Source organism: Echeneis naucrates, chromosome 2 (genome assembly GCF_900963305.1).
Source record: "Echeneis naucrates chromosome 2, fEcheNa1.1, whole genome shotgun sequence".
Taxonomy (NCBI): domain Eukaryota; kingdom Metazoa; phylum Chordata; class Actinopteri; order Carangiformes; family Echeneidae; genus Echeneis; species Echeneis naucrates.
The window spans coordinates 7,255,558-7,272,778 of record NC_042512.1 but is presented as its reverse complement, the minus strand read 5'-3'; the positions used below and the strand labels follow the sequence as shown (position 1 = coordinate 7,272,778).

General features: G+C 41.0%; 1 protein-coding gene and 2 non-coding genes across 3 annotated transcripts; 1 reads left to right on the top strand and 2 right to left on the bottom strand.

Moving 5' to 3' along the window:
* The first annotated feature begins 869 nt into the window (after positions 1–869).
* Positions 870–941, top strand: trnad-guc (transfer RNA aspartic acid (anticodon GUC)). Its single transcript has one exon. It is a non-coding gene; the product is annotated as a tRNA-Asp (tRNA).
* A 6,370-nt stretch (positions 942–7,311) lies between these two features.
* Positions 7,312–7,383, bottom strand: trnad-guc (transfer RNA aspartic acid (anticodon GUC)). The gene has a single exon. It is a non-coding gene; the product is annotated as a tRNA-Asp (tRNA).
* Positions 7,384–10,053: 2,670 nt separating this feature from the next.
* LOC115057078 (NLR family CARD domain-containing protein 3-like) lies at positions 10,054–16,155 on the bottom strand (the record flags this gene model as incomplete). Its single annotated transcript, XM_029523961.1, has 6 exons — positions 16,105–16,155; positions 14,153–15,953; positions 13,874–14,047; positions 13,613–13,786; positions 13,352–13,525; positions 10,054–10,219 (listed from the first exon to the last, which is right to left on the bottom strand). Coding segments are annotated over exons 1-6 (2,526 nt in total), but the record flags the coding sequence as incomplete, so codon positions are not given.
* Positions 16,156–17,221: the final 1,066 nt, after the last annotated feature.

Sequence of the window (17,221 nt, the reverse complement as noted above, 5' to 3'; positions counted from 1 at the left end):
GCATCAATAACACAGAGAAGAGTCAGACAACCAACTCTGCAGGACAACCACAAGAAATGAAATAAGAGCAGCAGAAAAACCACCAATTAGGACTATTCAGAAACAACAGGATTATTTTCCATCGGTTCCTCAAAGGGATTTAAAATTGAAACCCGTCATGTCAAGCCGTCTCTTATCACTAACATCATTGGCTGGAACTCATATCAATCAGATATTTGGACCGTGTGCTTTGACCATCAGGGAACAGTTTGTTCAGTAAACTGCTCTGACAATATTTTCAAAAACGGCTGACAGTTTGAGATTCAAACCAACGACCTTCTTATTGTGGGGCAACATTTAGGATAATTCCAGCTGGAACAGCAGGCTGTAGCAGAAACTGGTCACCATGTCTCATGTCACTGATTTTATAGTTCAGACATGGAAGACCAGAGGATTTTTACGTTGATGCTCAGTTATCTCCATCTAGTGGACAGATGGTAGAAGTTGATTCCTGAAAAGAGGAAGTGACTTTTCCTCAGATCAAACTGTTGAAGGAGAACGAGCAGCTTCTTCCTCACTGACTCACTCAACCTCTGTCTCCTGGGTTTGGATTTAGGTCTGGGTCTGGGTCTGGGTCTAAGACCAGGTGGGCCTGCTCAGAGTCTCTGTGTTGGATGTGAGCTGCTGAAATCTCTGAACACCATGACACAGATAATATCAGTCTGATGTGTCATCTGTAATCCAGATGTTGTCAGCAACAAACAGATGTTCCTGACAGAAGCTGTGCTGATGATGATTCTGGATAGAAACTGGGAGGAAATAACTTTATTCTCCTTTTGTTTTTCCACGGAGGAAGTGAAGTTACACCACGTGATATCGTTCTTTCCAGTTCCTCGTTAGTATAGTGGACAGTATCTCCGCCTGTCACGCGGAAGACCGGGGTTCGATTCCCCGACGGGGAGAGCACGTGTGTTTTTCTTTAATAGCTCAGTGACAGAAGTTAACTCTCTCTGGTCAGCGGCGTCCTGCTCGCAGACAGCAGTTTTATTTTGAAAATCAACCGGATTCTCTTGGCTTTAGAAAGTCCAACTTCCTGCCTGTCTCATGTAAAGACAGAACAGCAGATCTGAGTTAGTTAGATCAACTCGGAAACTACGGTGACTGGTAAGTGCAAAACAAAATTACTAAGTGCGAAACACTTTTACAAAGCGTGAAACAAATGTACATGTTGGGAAACATTTTTATCTTTTATTCAACAAAATTACATAATAAAAACACTCTTACCACAGACAAAATAAATTTATATTTTAAAAAACAAATTTACAAGTGGCAGAACACTTTTACAAATCCCGAAACAAATTTCCAAACGACAGAATCTTCCGGAAGGGGAATGTACCAAATGCCGGAAGTGATCCAGAAGAAGATTGACTGTGAGCTCAAAAAGTTTGTATCGGTTTGTGTGCCGGGAAAACTTTACAGGCATAGATTAAATTATGTTTTGGCCGTTTTGTGGAAACAACTTGAGCCAATTTACGCGGTTGTGTTTTCCGTGCGGACGATCTGTAGAATGTTTAACGTTGATGAACGGACCAGACGGAAGGAGCACGCGCACAGGAGACATCTAATAAACAGCCGGAAAATGCTAAACAAGCTAAGTGTAGCATCGCGCTAACTAGCTGAAGCCGCTGTCAGACATGCAGTGAATTAAAGTGCACCGTTTCATTTTGCAGCCAATCGTTGTCTTCACGGAATAGCAACGCGTTTAGATAGTATGTGTTGCTTTTTATTTTATTTTTTTATTTTAGGCTTTCAGTTATGCTAAATGCATAATTGTTGCTGATTGTTTTAGCTGCTGCTAACTTTCTGTTTTGATACGGAACTCCGTTCATTCCAGCAGAACAACCATGAACATCATATAAACAATTCATGGAGGACAGAAAGTCAAAGTCAAAAGAACTGTGGGCCAAAGGAAACAGGTCCAGGTACGTGTGTGGATATATCTGTAAAATATGGAAGTAAATATGTGTGTGTGAAATGAATGATATCTTTTTGTTATTTTAGCAGATAAACATGGATTGATGGCGCCACATGGAGCTGATTTAAAAGCTCAGAGAGGGAAAACACTCCCATTATATACAGATCCGGAGGTAGCAGCACCTGATCTACTGAAGCAAGCTGTTCAAGAAATGAGAACATTTAACAAGAAGATGGATGAAGGAGCAGACCTTCTTTTGTATCCAGACTGTTCAGAGGTGCTCCATGTGCCTGGGTCAGAAAGCCTATTCAAACTGGCAGAATATAAAAAGGAAATAGGAAAGGCACTTTTTTCATTTGCCTAGAAACACACTTTAGAGGAGGTTTGTGGATCTCTTCATTCAATATTTTTACATATTTATTTATTCATTCTGATGTAGCGTAATTAATAATGTGTTTGTTTTTACTACAGAGGTTGATACATCAGACTCTGATTCTGAAATTGTCATCACATCGAGGAGCACAGCTGAATTCAATGCAGCTGACACTGTGGTACGTTCATTTTTACATTTTGTACTTTGATTCAGTTTTTAATTATTTATTTATTGATGGGATTTGCATTTGGTTTCAAGCATTAAGTCAAAGAACCAAGTCTTGATTATTTGGCATTTACTATTCCAATCAGACACCCTGATAACCTTTCACCATTGATATATACTGTATGTGGTGAGGGAACGATAATGGAAGCTGTTTTAAGTTGCTGACAATTGTGTGCTTTTCTTCTCAGGTTTTTGAACCAAAAAAACACAGTTCTCCCAAACACAAACCTGAAGATAAAGGGTAGGTATTAGTTTGTACAAAAGAAGTCATTTGTCTTTAAGTTGTTGATGTGATTGTGATGAACATGTGGTAGAAAATATCATACGTGTAATATCATTTCACAAAATAATCTCTTATTTATAAATCTTATGGTTCCTCTCTACCTCTAAATGTTACTCAAAGCTCTGTTATACTCTGTATCATAAAGTTCATCAGTTTATCAATTTTATCATGTTTCAGAGATTCATCCACAGCTCAGCCTGGACAGGTATTAAGGCAGATTATGGCAGCCTGATGTTCTTTGCTTTCAGTGTGTTGTTTCAGACATTTTCATTTGTTTTTCAGATAGTAATATCTGACACTGAGGATCTGGATCCACCTGAAACAAATCCAGTCAGGAGTACTTGCTACAGGTGAGTAAAAAAACAACTGACTCACTTAATTTTAATATTAATTTATTGATTCCATGGGAAAGATATTTTGGTTTGTAAGATTTTTTTTTAAATGATGAGACGACATCATTATGAGTCACGGCACAATGTTAGAGACAGCAGGCTGTCTGAGACGTGTTGCTCCTGTTGAAGAAAAGAAAGAAATCGTGTCAGACTCCCTCTGATGGGACATTATTGACCGCAACTCATCTGTAATTGACAGGTAAGATCATATTTGTAATGAAGATGTGATTTTTATTTTTTTGTATTTAAGATATTTTAGTTTGAAATGCCTCATCATCCCCCTCTGTGGTTTATTAAGAATGTATATTTTTTAGCTCTGAGTCAGTGTGTCAGAATGTGTGCCTTAGTTTAGTATAATTGCTGTGTGATGTCTGTCTCCCCTTCCTCTGTCTTATGCCAATCAAAAGGTGCTCATGTCATTCCAGTCTTGTGTTTGTGTGCGTAATTCTTGCAGTCTGTAGAGTAACAATTACCCTGCCAAGTGCAAAGCAAGACACAGAGTTCTTCTTTAAATCAGTAATGTTCAACACACAACCATTTTTACTCATTTCTATATGTTTGGGTGGATAGTCATTTTAGAAAACATTGAAGTTTCTTTAGGTCATTTAAATGTGAAACAATGTTTGTGGTGACTTTTTAGATTCAAAGATGGTCTTTCAGCTCTTCAGTTTCTGACTGCACTGCAGCAACAGCCTACTTTGCTGGCCCCTGTCCTGTGCCACTCTGAAAAGCCACTCACTGGTCTGGAACTTGAGACTCTTCAAACCTGACCTCAGTCCATCAGGAAGTAACAGGAGACTTAAAGAAAGTCAAACTTTGGGCTACTGGGCAGACTGTGTCTTTTATTGTGAAGGTTTGTAAATCACAAAATTTTATAATTTGCTGAGAAAATACATTGCCAAGATGTAACTGAAGGTTTTTCTTTGCAGAAGGTCAGGCTGCTGTGTCTCTGGAGGATGTTTTGATGTTTGCAGCTGGGCTGACTTCACCTCCCCCGTCCAGATTGGAACCATCACCAAGAATACAGTTCCTGGATGACTCTCCATTCCCAGTTCCCAATACATGTTCAAACACATTGAAATTAGCACACCTAGATTCACACACTGTGTTTAAGTCACACATGGACTTGTAACTGTAACTTGCAATTGGTAACTGGATCACCCCTCGAGACCAGAAAGTTTCAGACAAAACAAATTATTTCAAGAAGTTTTGTATTCCATACTTACAAAAATATAGGACTCATTACTTTGCTATAATTTTTATCAATTGATTTCAAACTCAGCAAAAATGAATCTGTGACACTTGGTGTTCAGACAGACTGCAGTGTTCCACCACTCCAAATCAGATTTCTTAGCTTGTCATTCACTTTTCCTTGTGATGTTTCCAAATGATTCTGGTACCTGTTCATCTGAAGAAATGAAACAATGGGAATGCAAATGTTATGTTGACAAACAATAAAAAAATTACAAATATTTCCTTCTGTTTGCATCTGTGATAGATTGGTTATGAGTTTTTTCCAAACTATTTTAAAATAGAAAAATTGCATGTTTTTCAGTCATGGCAATATTTGACTCAATTCTGTGTTACTTGTCTAATACCAAATCACAGCACACCCATCTCATGGCTCTTGACATGTATATTAAAAAAATTAATTAATTAAAAAAAAAATAGAAATAGGACAGAAACCCCAATGAGTAAGCACTTGATAATGCAGGAAGGGAAAATTCCCTTTCTCACTGACTCACAGCTGAGCAGTTTCTTTCAGCTTCATGTACAGTTCTGTTGCAGACTCCCAGTTCTCTGGCTTCTGTAGTTGTTTGTGCTCCATAACAAAGTCAAAGTCCTCCTGCATGTTTGAGTCCCCACATGGAGCTATTGACAGGCTCGCCTCTGGAACAGCATCCAAATCAGCTGGTTCAATCTCAAATCCAGTCTGTGGAGCCAAATCTGTGTTAGATAGAATAAATAGCATTTATATTATTTATTTACATTTAAGGGATAAAATAATAAAACCAACATGGAAATATCAATCATCACCAATATTACCTGTGTGGTCAGCAGTACAGTTCATTGGACATGACGCTGTTCTGGAAGTGTGAATCCTGTGACTGTTCCACAGTCTCACACACTCATCCAACATCACCATAGCAACATCTCAGAAGGCACTGATGCTCATGGCTCCCGTTGAAGTATCCAGCAAACAACTCCATCCAGAACAGAGACCTGTAGAAATGGATAGAATCGGAAGTAAATATATATTATTAGTAGAAGTGGGACTCCATTAAAAAAATATATTTAATTAAAGGCTTTGTAATGAATGAATTGAAATGAAGGCGTTAAAGTCCCAGCCTCAATTATTATATATGTTTAGAGGAGTTTATCTGAGATAGAACATAAAGATAAAAATCAAATGAAAGGTTAGTCATAATAAAATGACTTCATGAAGGCCACTTACCTTCCCCTTCTAAATATGGCCCACCAGGATTCAACACGCTGCTTATTCGTGGATGAGCCATACATGTGGCTGGACGGCCCAGAGCAGCAGTCATCATGATGGAGGCGTAGGGGAGACTGAATGGCAGCCATAATGCCATTCTCCGTGCCACAATCAGTCCTCAGTCTCATGAGAGGAGATTCTCAGCGATCACTGTTGGCTTCTTGTTATTTGTCGGTCCACATTGGAGCCACAGCACTTTAGGTGAAAAAATCCATCCATGCGTCCTGACAGAGCCAGTTTATCAGAACCATCTGCATGCCACATACAGTTCGCTCCCATCGAGTAGCAGCTTCTTCTTAGAAACCTTCTGCGTGCTCTCTCATTCATCACATCATCTCTCTTCACTCGAAGATTGGACTTTTGTCTGAGTACCTGCCACATCGTCCGATAGCCAAACAGTTGTCCAGGTCCACGAAGTTCCAACCTGATGGCGTTTGGAGAGGAATCATCCTTTTAAGAGTCCGCAGGCTGATGTTTGCACCGTGTAAACTTCACATCATGCTTCAGTAGATCAGGTGCTGCTACCTCCGGATCTGTATATAATGGGAGTGTTTTCCCTCTCTGAGCTTTTAAATCAGCTCCATGTGGCGCCATCAATCCATGTTTATCTGCTAAAATAACAAAAAGATATCATTCATTTCTCACACACACACACACACACACACACACACACACACACACACACATATTGACTTCCATATTTTACAGATATATCCACACGTCCCTGGACCTGTTTCCTTTCGGCCCACAGTTCTTTTGACTTTGACTTTCTGTCCTCCATGAAACGGTGCACTTTAATTCACTGCATGTCTGACAGCGGCTTCAGCTAGTTAGCGCGATGCTACACTTAGCTTGTTTAGCATTTTCCGGCTGTTTATTAGATGTCTGCTGTGCGCGTGCTCCTTCCGTCTGGTCCGTTCATCAACGTTAAACATTCTACAGATCGTCCGCACGGAAAACACAACCGCGTAAATTGGCTCAAGTTGTTTCCACAAAACGGCCAAAACATCATTTACTCCATGCTGCCATAAACTTTCACTCTGCAAATTTTTCCCGCCACACAAACCGATACAAACTTTTTGAGCTCACAGTCAATCTTCTACTGGATCACTTCCGGCATTTGGTACATTCCCCTTCCGGAAGATTCTGTCGTTTGGAAATTTGTTTCGGGATTTGTACAAGTGTTCTGCCACTTGTAAATTAGTCTTTTTTAGATATATAAATTAATTTTGTCTGTGGTAAAAGGTTTTTTCTGGTGTAAATTTGTTTAATAAAAAGTAAAAATGTTTCTCAACATGTAAACTTGTTTCACGCTTTGTAAAAGTGTTTCGCACTTTGTAATTTTGTTTTGCACTTACCGGCCACCGTAGTTTAGAGTTGGGGTGCACACGCTTAACTACTCCGAGTTAATCGAACTAACTCAGATCTGCTGTTCTGTCTTTTCATGAGACAGGCAGGAAGTTGGACTTTCTAAAGCAAAGAGAATCCGGTTGATTTTCAAAATAAAACTGCTGTCTGCGAGCGGGACGCCGCTGACCAGAGAGAGTTAACTTCTGTCACTGAGCTATTCAAGAAAATGCACATATTCTCCCCGTCGGGGAATCGAACCCCGGTCTTCCGCGTGACAGGCGGAGATACTGTCCACTATACTAACGAGGAGCTGGACAGAGAAATATCACGTGGTGTAACTTCACTTCCTCCGTGGAAAAACAAAAGGAGCATAAAGTTATTTCCTCCCAGTTTCAATCCAGAATCATCATCAGCACAGCTTCTGTCAGGAACATCTGTTTGTTGCTGACAACATCTGGATTACAGATGACACATCAGACTGATATTATCTGTGTCATGGTGTTCAGAGATTTCAGCAGCTCACATCCAACACAGAGACTCTGAGCAGGCCCACCTGGTCTTAGACCCAGACCCAGACCCAGACCTAAATCCAAACCCAGGAGACAGAGGTTGAGTGAGTCAGTGAAGAAGAAGCTGCTCGTTCTCCTTCAACAGTTTGATCTGAGGAAAAGTCACTTCCTCTTTTCAGGAATCAACTTCTACCATCTGTCCACTAGATGGAGATAACTGAGCATCAACTGAGAACTGAGTTCTTCATCATCTGGAAACAGACAGCATTGTTTTCTTCAGCTGGAGCTCTTTGTTCAAATCTACATTGAGATTCAGAGCCAAATGTTTTTCCTTTCCTGGATTTACTTCATCATTTCAGTCACTCTGTGGATTCAGCTGACAAATGCAAAATACAACCAACATTTAAACGATGACGTGTTGAAACAAAACTTTATTGATTCAGTCTGGTCAGCAGAATATAACCTGATGAAATCAGCAACATTAAACTGATGTTTCTACATGAATGCATCACTGAATCTAAAACCATAAACTGAACATGAATCCAGCACTCAGCGTTACAGCAGCACACCTCTGTTACTGTGGAGCTGTGTCTCTTTTCTACTTTATTATAGATGACAGAAAAAAACTCCAGATAAGAAGCAGCTGTACATGCAGTGACTAGTTCTCCTGCTCAGGTATCGTCTCTCAGGGTGTCATGTGTTGTCTTTGTGTGTCTTTGTGTCCCATAATCACAGCTCACAGGCCAAAATACGTGCTGGCCTTCATGGCTCACCTGTACAGATCAGAGAGCTCAGTTTGCTGCAGAGCTGTTATAACGCTCCAAAGCAGGAGGTGGAAATGACTTTTCCTGTTTCAGTCACTGTGGGAGCAGCCTGGTCCAAAAGGGTTGGATTAAGGCTCTGAATGAATCCTGGAGAGTTCTGGGTGGGAAGTGCCATCTCAGGCTCCCTTTAAAAGCCAGACGGGCTTGAAGAGCAGCTGATTGCTGTGATGATGAACTATGACTTCCTGATGATTCTCTTGGAGGAACTGAACGGTTCCTGTGGTCCATGTTTGTCTCATTCAGACTGCAGCCTGAAGTCCCGGGGACATCATGCTAATGAACAGATCAGTGGAACTGAAATAAACTGACAGTCCAACAGGAGGCAGGAAGAAGAAAATAAAGGCCACAGACAACAATTCCTCTGAAGATATTCAGCACTAATGCTGAGAAACGTTCAGCATCATCATCACATGTTTTCTTCCCTTTTCCCTCTTGGAGCAAAAAATTCTTGGTTACAGAAAACAACCAGAGCATGATGGAAACATGAGTGTGCAGACTGATGGACTTTCAGGAACTAAAAGTGATTTAGACAGTAAAGTCCAGATCTATCTCCAATCTGGTACTGGTGGAGACTCCAGAGCTGAGAAGTGAAGCCAACAGTGAAGTGTATCAGTTTCTAGTTTCAAGTCTGCTTCAATACAACTTCCTCAGAAACACTGAACCAGAACAGATCAAGAACCCAGCATAAAGAGGTTCAGTGAATGTGGTGTTGAAGGTGTGGAGGTGGATCAGTGAGTCAGAGGAGACTCTGTAGAAGGACAGAGAGCCAGCAGGACAGTCCACATACACTGCTACTCTGTGAGAGACAGAGTCAGAGACAGAGGAGGAGGAGAGGGATGTTTCTCTGCTGTTGTGATAGACAGAGTAACCACCATCAGAGCAGAACAGACTCCAGGACTGATCATTATATCCAAACACACAGTCAGCACTGTATTCTTTCCTTCTGATTCCTCTGTAGCTCACTGAGATATAAACCTTTCCACTCCACTCAACCTCCCAGTAACAGCGACCAGTCAGAACATTTCTACACAGCAGCTGAGACCAGTTATTAAATCTGTCTGGATGATCAGGATATGACTGATCCTTTCTCACATGTGTCACCTTCCTGTTGTTGTCAGACAGTTTGAGGTTTCTGTGGATTGTGTTTGTGTCCAGTTCCAGTTCACAGACATCTGATGGAGAGAACAAGAAACAACAGCTGTAGTTTATCATCTGTTCATTTATCAACAACTTCAATCATTCAAACTTACATTTCATCACCTGTGAATAATGTTTGACTACATTTAAATTAAAAGCCAACAATCCAGTTTGAACATCAACAGTTACTGAACATAAGAGTCAAGATGTCAGCAATGTTCTGCTTTTTTTCTGCTGTGGAGTCAAAGATGACGGCTGATGGAGATCCACATCAATAAACACAATGAAACTCATCTCTGTACTTCAGTCAGAAATGTAAAAATCTAGTGTAACATGAGCAGCTGAGTTTTCATGAATCAAAGTGAAAACACACTCACACTTCCTCAGACCAGGTCTCAGTCTCTGTGGTCCACCATGGTCCACCCTGGAGGAAGAAACAGAGTCAGGATCAACTTGATCCACCATCAAACATGAAGCAGAGTTCCTCAGAGCTGTCCAGACCTGAGAGTGTCCAGTCTCCAGTCTGGATCCTCCAGTCCAGCAGACAGAAGCTTCACTCCTGAGTCTCCTGGATGATTGTAGCTCAGGTCCAGTTCTCTCAGATGGGAGGGGTTGGAGCTGAGAGCTGAGGCCAGAGAAGAACAGCCTTCCTCTGAGACCAGGCATCCTGACAGACTGAACAAACACACACAAACAAAATAAATGTTTTGTGAGAATAACAATGTCAGATGAAAGAACTATTGAATAAAATTAAGAAAACAGCTTCACTTTCTACACTAATAGAACAATATCATGCCATCTGCTCCGCTTCAGTGGAACCTTATGTACAAAACAATACTTTCCTTTTCTATAAAGGATAAGGTTATGGTTTAAGGGGAGAAAAAAAAAAAAAAAAAAAAAAAAAAAAAAAGAGTGTAATACTGGCAAATTTGACTACTCTGGTAGAAGAGCTCAGCCAATTTTATCTGAGATTTGACTCAAAGGACTTTTCTGAAAATCGATTCAAACTCAGGGCTGCTGCAGTCAGCAGCCTGATTCAGATAGATGAAATCAGTGTGTGGAACATTTTTGAAAAGATGAATGCTAGGAAAAGTCATGCACCTGATGGCAACAGGTCGACTACTTAAAAGTTGTGTCCCATTCTTAAATGAAATCTTAACATTTTTCAGGGGTCCTTGTTACTTAAAATTTCCTCATAATGGAAAGAATCCATTATTGTTTCAATGGCAAAGGTACCAACCCCAAAGATATTAAATGATTATCGTCTTGTGGCCCTCACCTCAGTGGTGATGAAGAATTTTGAGCCCCTGGTTAAAAAACGTTTGCTTTCAATGACACAGACAATGAAATGACAATGAAAGGAAATCACATGCACGTCTATGCTTTGCTGACTTTTCATCAGCCTTTAACTATATGCAGTCTCATGTTCTTGCTCAGAGGCTTTCAGAAATTCCCAGCATTGATTTTGGAACCATATGTTGGTTCGTTGATTTTCTGACGAGGCTGCAGAGAACTGGTGTTAATGAAACCCTGTCTGAGGCCTTATTGCGTTCCACCGCTTCTGTTCTTCCCTGACACCAATGATTGTAAGAGCATGTTTGAGTCAAGGCTTATCATAAAATTTGCAGATGTGATTGTTAGCCTCCTGCAGGACCACAAGATGGGCCATGGAACTGTCATTTACTATTTTGTTCAATGGTCTGATGACCCTTACCTGCAGCTTAATGTGTCTAAAATAAAAGACATGGTCCTTCACTTCCGCAAGAACCCTCCTGTCAAAGCCCAAACCTTTGTTAAAGGTACAGCAGTGGAAATAGTGAGTCAGTGTAAGTACTAAGGTATCATCCTGAATGACAGACTGTCCTTTGAGATAAACTCAGATGCCATTTGTAACAAGGCTAAAGAAGGCTGTTTTATCTGATGCAACTGAGGTGATTTAATGTTGAAAAAGGCTTCTGAAAGTATTTTATTCATCTGTTGCTGAGACCATTTTAACTTTTGCTTTTATCTGTTGGTTTGATAACCTCAGCATTTCAAATAGGAACAAGCTGAGGAATGTGGTCAAACTGAAAAAAAAAAAAAAACAACAAAAAAAACATTGGCATCAGCCTCAATGATCTGGGAAAGGTGTATCAAGCTAGAGCCACTCAGAGGGCAAAGACCATTCTGGAGAACTCTCTTCATGGAGAGTTTCAGCTTCTCCCTTCTAAGAGAAGGTACACTTTCCCCAGTAGGGCTAAATAAAACATATCTTAATTCCTTTGTTCCATCTGCTATTTGATTTTTAAATAAGCTGTAGGTGAGCTTGTTGGGAGTGATACACCCGTGAAACTGTGATGACTGTGTATTATGCATTTTATATGTGTACTAATAATTTTATTGTCATGTAAAAAAATGATTGTTTTAACTTCAGCTACAAACCAAATTGACCTTTGGGAACATTAAAAATTTTCAAAATCAAATTAAAATCAAATTTTTCAAAAATCAAACAGCTGACTCTGATGACTGTGCAGACAGCTGAGTATAAAATATCACCATTTTCATGGGTGCAGTTACAATTAACCAGAAAATAACTCAGATAAATTAAGGGAAGTGATCAATCATATATAATCTGGTCTTTAGATACTGCAGCAGGAACAACAAGCACTCATGAGGAGGTCACATAGGTGACAAAAGTACTCATATTCTGTACTGAAGTAGAAGTACAGATACATGTGGAAAAAATAATCTGTTAAAAGAAGTACTGATTCAACTTCTTTACTCAAGTAAAAGTAAGAAAGTACAGGCTCTGAAATGTACTTTCAAAGTAAAAGTAAAAAGTAAAAATGAATTTTTGCCATTTGCCGTACATCCTCAAAAAGTCTAAGCCCCCCAAGCAAAAATAAAAATACTGTAAGCAGCATCCACAATCATCAAATCAAATATAGCGCTGCTATACCGTTGCTAGGAGAGCTGTCAAAACTGTAACATACGTATGAAACCAATCAAATCACGCATTACGAAAAAGTTGTGTGCATACGAGAGAGCTAGCATGTGTGTCTATGTGTGACTGACAGACAGTTAAAATTCATAAGCCCCCCCAATGAAAAATCCAGCCCCCTCTAGCACCCCCACCGTTACTGAATACAAGTTATCAGTTCTCTCTATCTGTCCCCCCTTCTCCCTCTCTAGTCTGTCTGTGGAGTTTTTTTTTTTTTTTAAGTAACGAGCCTGTTTTTACAATGTAAGGAGTAGAAAATACATATTTTTGTGTATAAATCTAGGGAGTAAAAGTAAAAAGTCGTCAGAGAAATAAATACTCAAGTAAAGTACAGATAGCTGAAAAAACTACTTAAATACAGTAACGAAGTATTTGTACTTCATCACTTGTGCTGCATGAATTAAAGAAGCTGCTACTTTTTAGAGAATCAGCAGCAACAAAGAAACACTGAAAGAAAACAGATAAACAGCAGAGCAACACAACAGCTGAACCACAAACACACTGATTAAAGTAAAGACACAGTTACACAAACACTGTATAGTGATGCATTGATTCTGCTTTGTGTTCAACCAGGTTCATTCATCCACAGAGCATCATGTCAGCAGTCCACTCAACCTCTGGTGTCTTTGAGCCCCTTAAATATTTTCCTGAATGAGAACTCCGTCATCACAACTGTGACAGATGCCAAAAGCAGCAGAAAGGTTGTGTTTTGTATTGTATTTTACACTGATGACAATCTCCCAAATCTAAAGACATCTTCAGTTCATTTTACTTCATTTAATGAAAAATCATAAAAATATATAAAAATTCTTGACATAAACTCTGACCTGAGAGTTTCCAGCTCACAGTGTGGACTCTTTAGTCCAGCAGACAGAAGCTTCACTCCTGAATCCTGCAGGTTGTTGTTACTCAGGTCCAGATCTCTCAGACTAGAGGACTGGGAGCTGAGGACTGAGGACAGAGCTTCACAGCTTCTGTCTGAGAGGTTACAGAGGCTCAGTCTGAAGAGGAATCACAGAAAAATCGATTTACACACTCGATATTTAAGGAACATATTAGTAATTAATAGAAAACAGTTACACACGAACTTGAGTCTGTTCAGTTGACAATAGGGACTGTGAAGTTGAGCAGACAGCAGCTTCACTCCTGAATCCTGCAGGTTGTTGTTACTCAGGTCCAGATCTCTCAGACTAGAGGACTGGGAGCCGAGGACTGAGGACAGAGCTTCACAGCTTCTGTCTGAGAGGTTACAGAGGCTCAGTCTGAAGAGGAATCACAGAAAAATCGATTTACACACTCGATATTTAAGGAACATATTAGTAATTAATAGAAAACAGTTACACACGAACTTGAGTCTGTTCAGTTGACAATAGGGACTGTGAAGTTGAGCAGACAGCAGCTTCACTCCTGAATCCTGCAGGTTGTTGTTACTCAGGTCCAGATCTCTCAGACTAGAGGACTGGGAGCCGAGGACTGAGGACAGAGCTTCACAGCTTCTGTCTGAGAGGTTACAGCCACTCAGTCTGAGGAGGAATCAGCAAAACAAGAAAAGGTGATGAAAAAAGTGTGTTTTGATTTTGACTAAAGAAAAACATTCAGTTGCTCAGGATAGATTTATTTGCACACACAGAACTTTGTTGGAGGCTTTGACCACTGGCAGCAGCCTCAGAAGAGCCTCCTCTGAAGCAGAGTATTTCTTCAGGTCAAACACGTCCAGATCTTTTTCTGATGACAGTAAGATGAAGACCAGAGCTGACCATTGAGCAGGAGACAGTTTATCTGTGGAGAGACGTCCTGATCTCAGGGACTGTTGGATCTCCTCCACCAGAGAACCATCATTCAGTTCATTCAGACAGTGAAACAGGTTGATACTTTTCTCTGGAGACACATTCTCACTGATCTTTGTCTTGATGTACTGGACTGTTTTCTGATTGGTCTCTGAGCTACTTCCTGTCTGTGTCACCAGGCCTCGTAGGAGAGTTTGGTTGGTCTGCAGTGAAAGACCCAGAAGGAACCGGAGGAACAAGTCCAGGTGTCCATGTGGACTCTGTAAGGCCTCATCCACAGCACTCTGGTAGAGACGTGTTGTTTTAGATCCTGTCCTTATTGGTTTAGACCTACAAGGTGTTTGTTTTCCTGACATCAGATTGACTCCAGAGTTGATGAAGGTCAGATGGACATGAAGAGCAGCCAGAAACTCCTGAACACTCAGATGGACGAAGCAGAAGACCTTGTCCTGGCACAGCCCTGTCTCCTCTTTGAAGATCTGTGTGAACACTCCTGAGTAAACTGATGCTGCTCTGATATCGATGCCACACTCTGTCAGGTCTGATTCATAGAAGATCACGTTTCCTTTCTGCAGCTGCTCAAAAGCCACTTTTCCCAGAGACTCAATCATCTTCCTGGTCTCTGGACTCCAGTGTGGATCTGACTCAGCTCCTCCATCGTACTTGACCTTCTTCAGTTTGGACTGAACCACCAGGAAGTGGATGTACATCTCAGTCAGGGTCTTGGGCAGCTCTCCTCCCTCTCTGGTCTTCAACACCTCCTCCAGAACTGTAGCAGTGATCCAGCAGAAGACTGGGATGTGGCACATGATGTGGAGGCTTCGTGAGGTCTTGATGTGGGAGATGATCCTGCTGGCCTGCTCCTCATGTCTGAACCTCTTCCTGAAGTACTCCTCCTTCTGGGGGTCATTGAACCCTCTGACCTCTGTCACCATGTCAACACACTGAGGAGGGATCTGATTGGCTGCTGCAGGTCGTGTGGTTATCCAGAGGCGAGCAGAGGGAAGCAGTTTCCCCCTGATGAGGTTTGTCAGCAGCACGTCCACTGAGGTGGACTCTGTAGGATCAGTCAGGACCTCAGTGTTGTGGAAGTCCAGAGGAAGTCGACACTCATCCAGACCGTCAAAGATGAACACAACCTGGAAGTGATCAAAGCTGCACATTCCTGCTTCTTTGGTTTCAGTGAAGAAGAGATGAACAAGTTCCACCAAGCTGAACTTCTTCTCTTTCAGCACATTCAGCTCTCTGAAGGTGAAGGGGAATGTGAACTCTATGTCCTGGTTGGCTTTGTCTTCAGCCCAGTCCAGAGTGAACTTCTGTGTTAAGACGGTTTTCCCAATGCCAGCCACTCCCTTTGTCATCACTGTTCTGATTGGTTGGTCTCTTCCAGGTGGGGGTTTAAAGATGTCTTCTTGTCTGATGCTTGTTTCTGCTCTGTCCTGTTTCCTGGATGCTGTTTCAATCTGTCTGACCTCATGTTCCTCATTGACCTCTCCAGTCCCTCCCTCTGTGATGTAGAGCTCTGTGTAGATCTGATTCAGAAGGGTTGGGTTTCCTGCTTGAGAGATCCCCTCAAACACACACTGGAACTTCTTCCTCAGGGAAGATTTGAGTTTATGCTGACAAACTGGAGCATGTCTTTCTGAATAAACAAAAAACAAATGAGATTAAAAACATCAAACTCCTAGGTTTATGTTTGCTTCTACTAACCAATAAGAATATGATCATATTCATCTATGTCTCCTCAGACTTGAGTAAATGTCTAATTGATCCATCATGTTAAATCCTCTTACTGCTCTGCAGACAGTCAGCTAGCTCCTCCTGCTTCATCCTCCTCAGGAAGTTCACTGTGATCTTCAGAAATTCCTCTCTGCTCCTCCTCTGCTCTTCATCCACCTCATCCTTCATGAATTGTGGGTAATCTGGATTCAGACTCCTTTTGATTTTCTTCAGCTCGTTCTTCACAAAACAGACGATGTTCTCCTCCAGCAGCTGGAACACAATAACATCCTGTGTAAAGTTCACTCTCAGTATAAACTGATGGATCAAAGCATCAGATCATCAGTCAGCAGAGTTCAACTTTAGCTGCTGCTGTATCATCTGCTGCCACGTCTCTTTCCAGAGCTACACAGAAAGATTCAGACCTGCTGACTTCACTAAACTAACTTCACTGGTGTAACTTACTAAGTTTGACTTTAGATTCTGACAACACAGAGATCCTGATCATCACATGAAGACCAAACTGATACAGCCCTTCAACACATCAACTCAGGAAGTGAAAATTTAGGGTATTAACTGTGACTGTGGCTGAAGATGGATCAGACCACCTGAACTAGTTCACTGATGAATTATTCCATCTTTAAACCCTGTAGAGACAGAGTCCATGGAGGTCCAGGACTGAATCTGATTAACTTTGGTCTTTGTTATTAAGTCACAGCTGAAATTATCTGGAAAACAACTAAATAAACTTTTCTTTAGGGTTCACTGTAGATGAAGAAGAAGGAGCAGAAATGTTTTGTAAAAGTCTCCAACAGACCATATTCATACAGAACATATCTGTTGAGGCTGATGGATTATTGCTCTGTGGTGAACTACAACTCCCAGTCCTCTCCCACTCTCTCCCACCCCAAACCTGTTCAATCCCAATTCAACTCCTGTCTGTCACAGAGTAAAGCTCTACTGGTCTAAAGAGTGCAGCTTCAAACTCAAGTCTTTGTTGGTGTCTGTTGTAGTCACTGGATGAACATTTACACACCATAAATATGGAGTCCAGGTCTGTGTGATGTTTTGCAGACTGAACTCTGAGGAGAAAAGACACAAACACACAGTTTGTTCCAGGAGTTTTCTATGAACACCAGAGAAACTGATAGACAAGCTTTGATACCTTTAATGAGTCAAACAACAACAAAT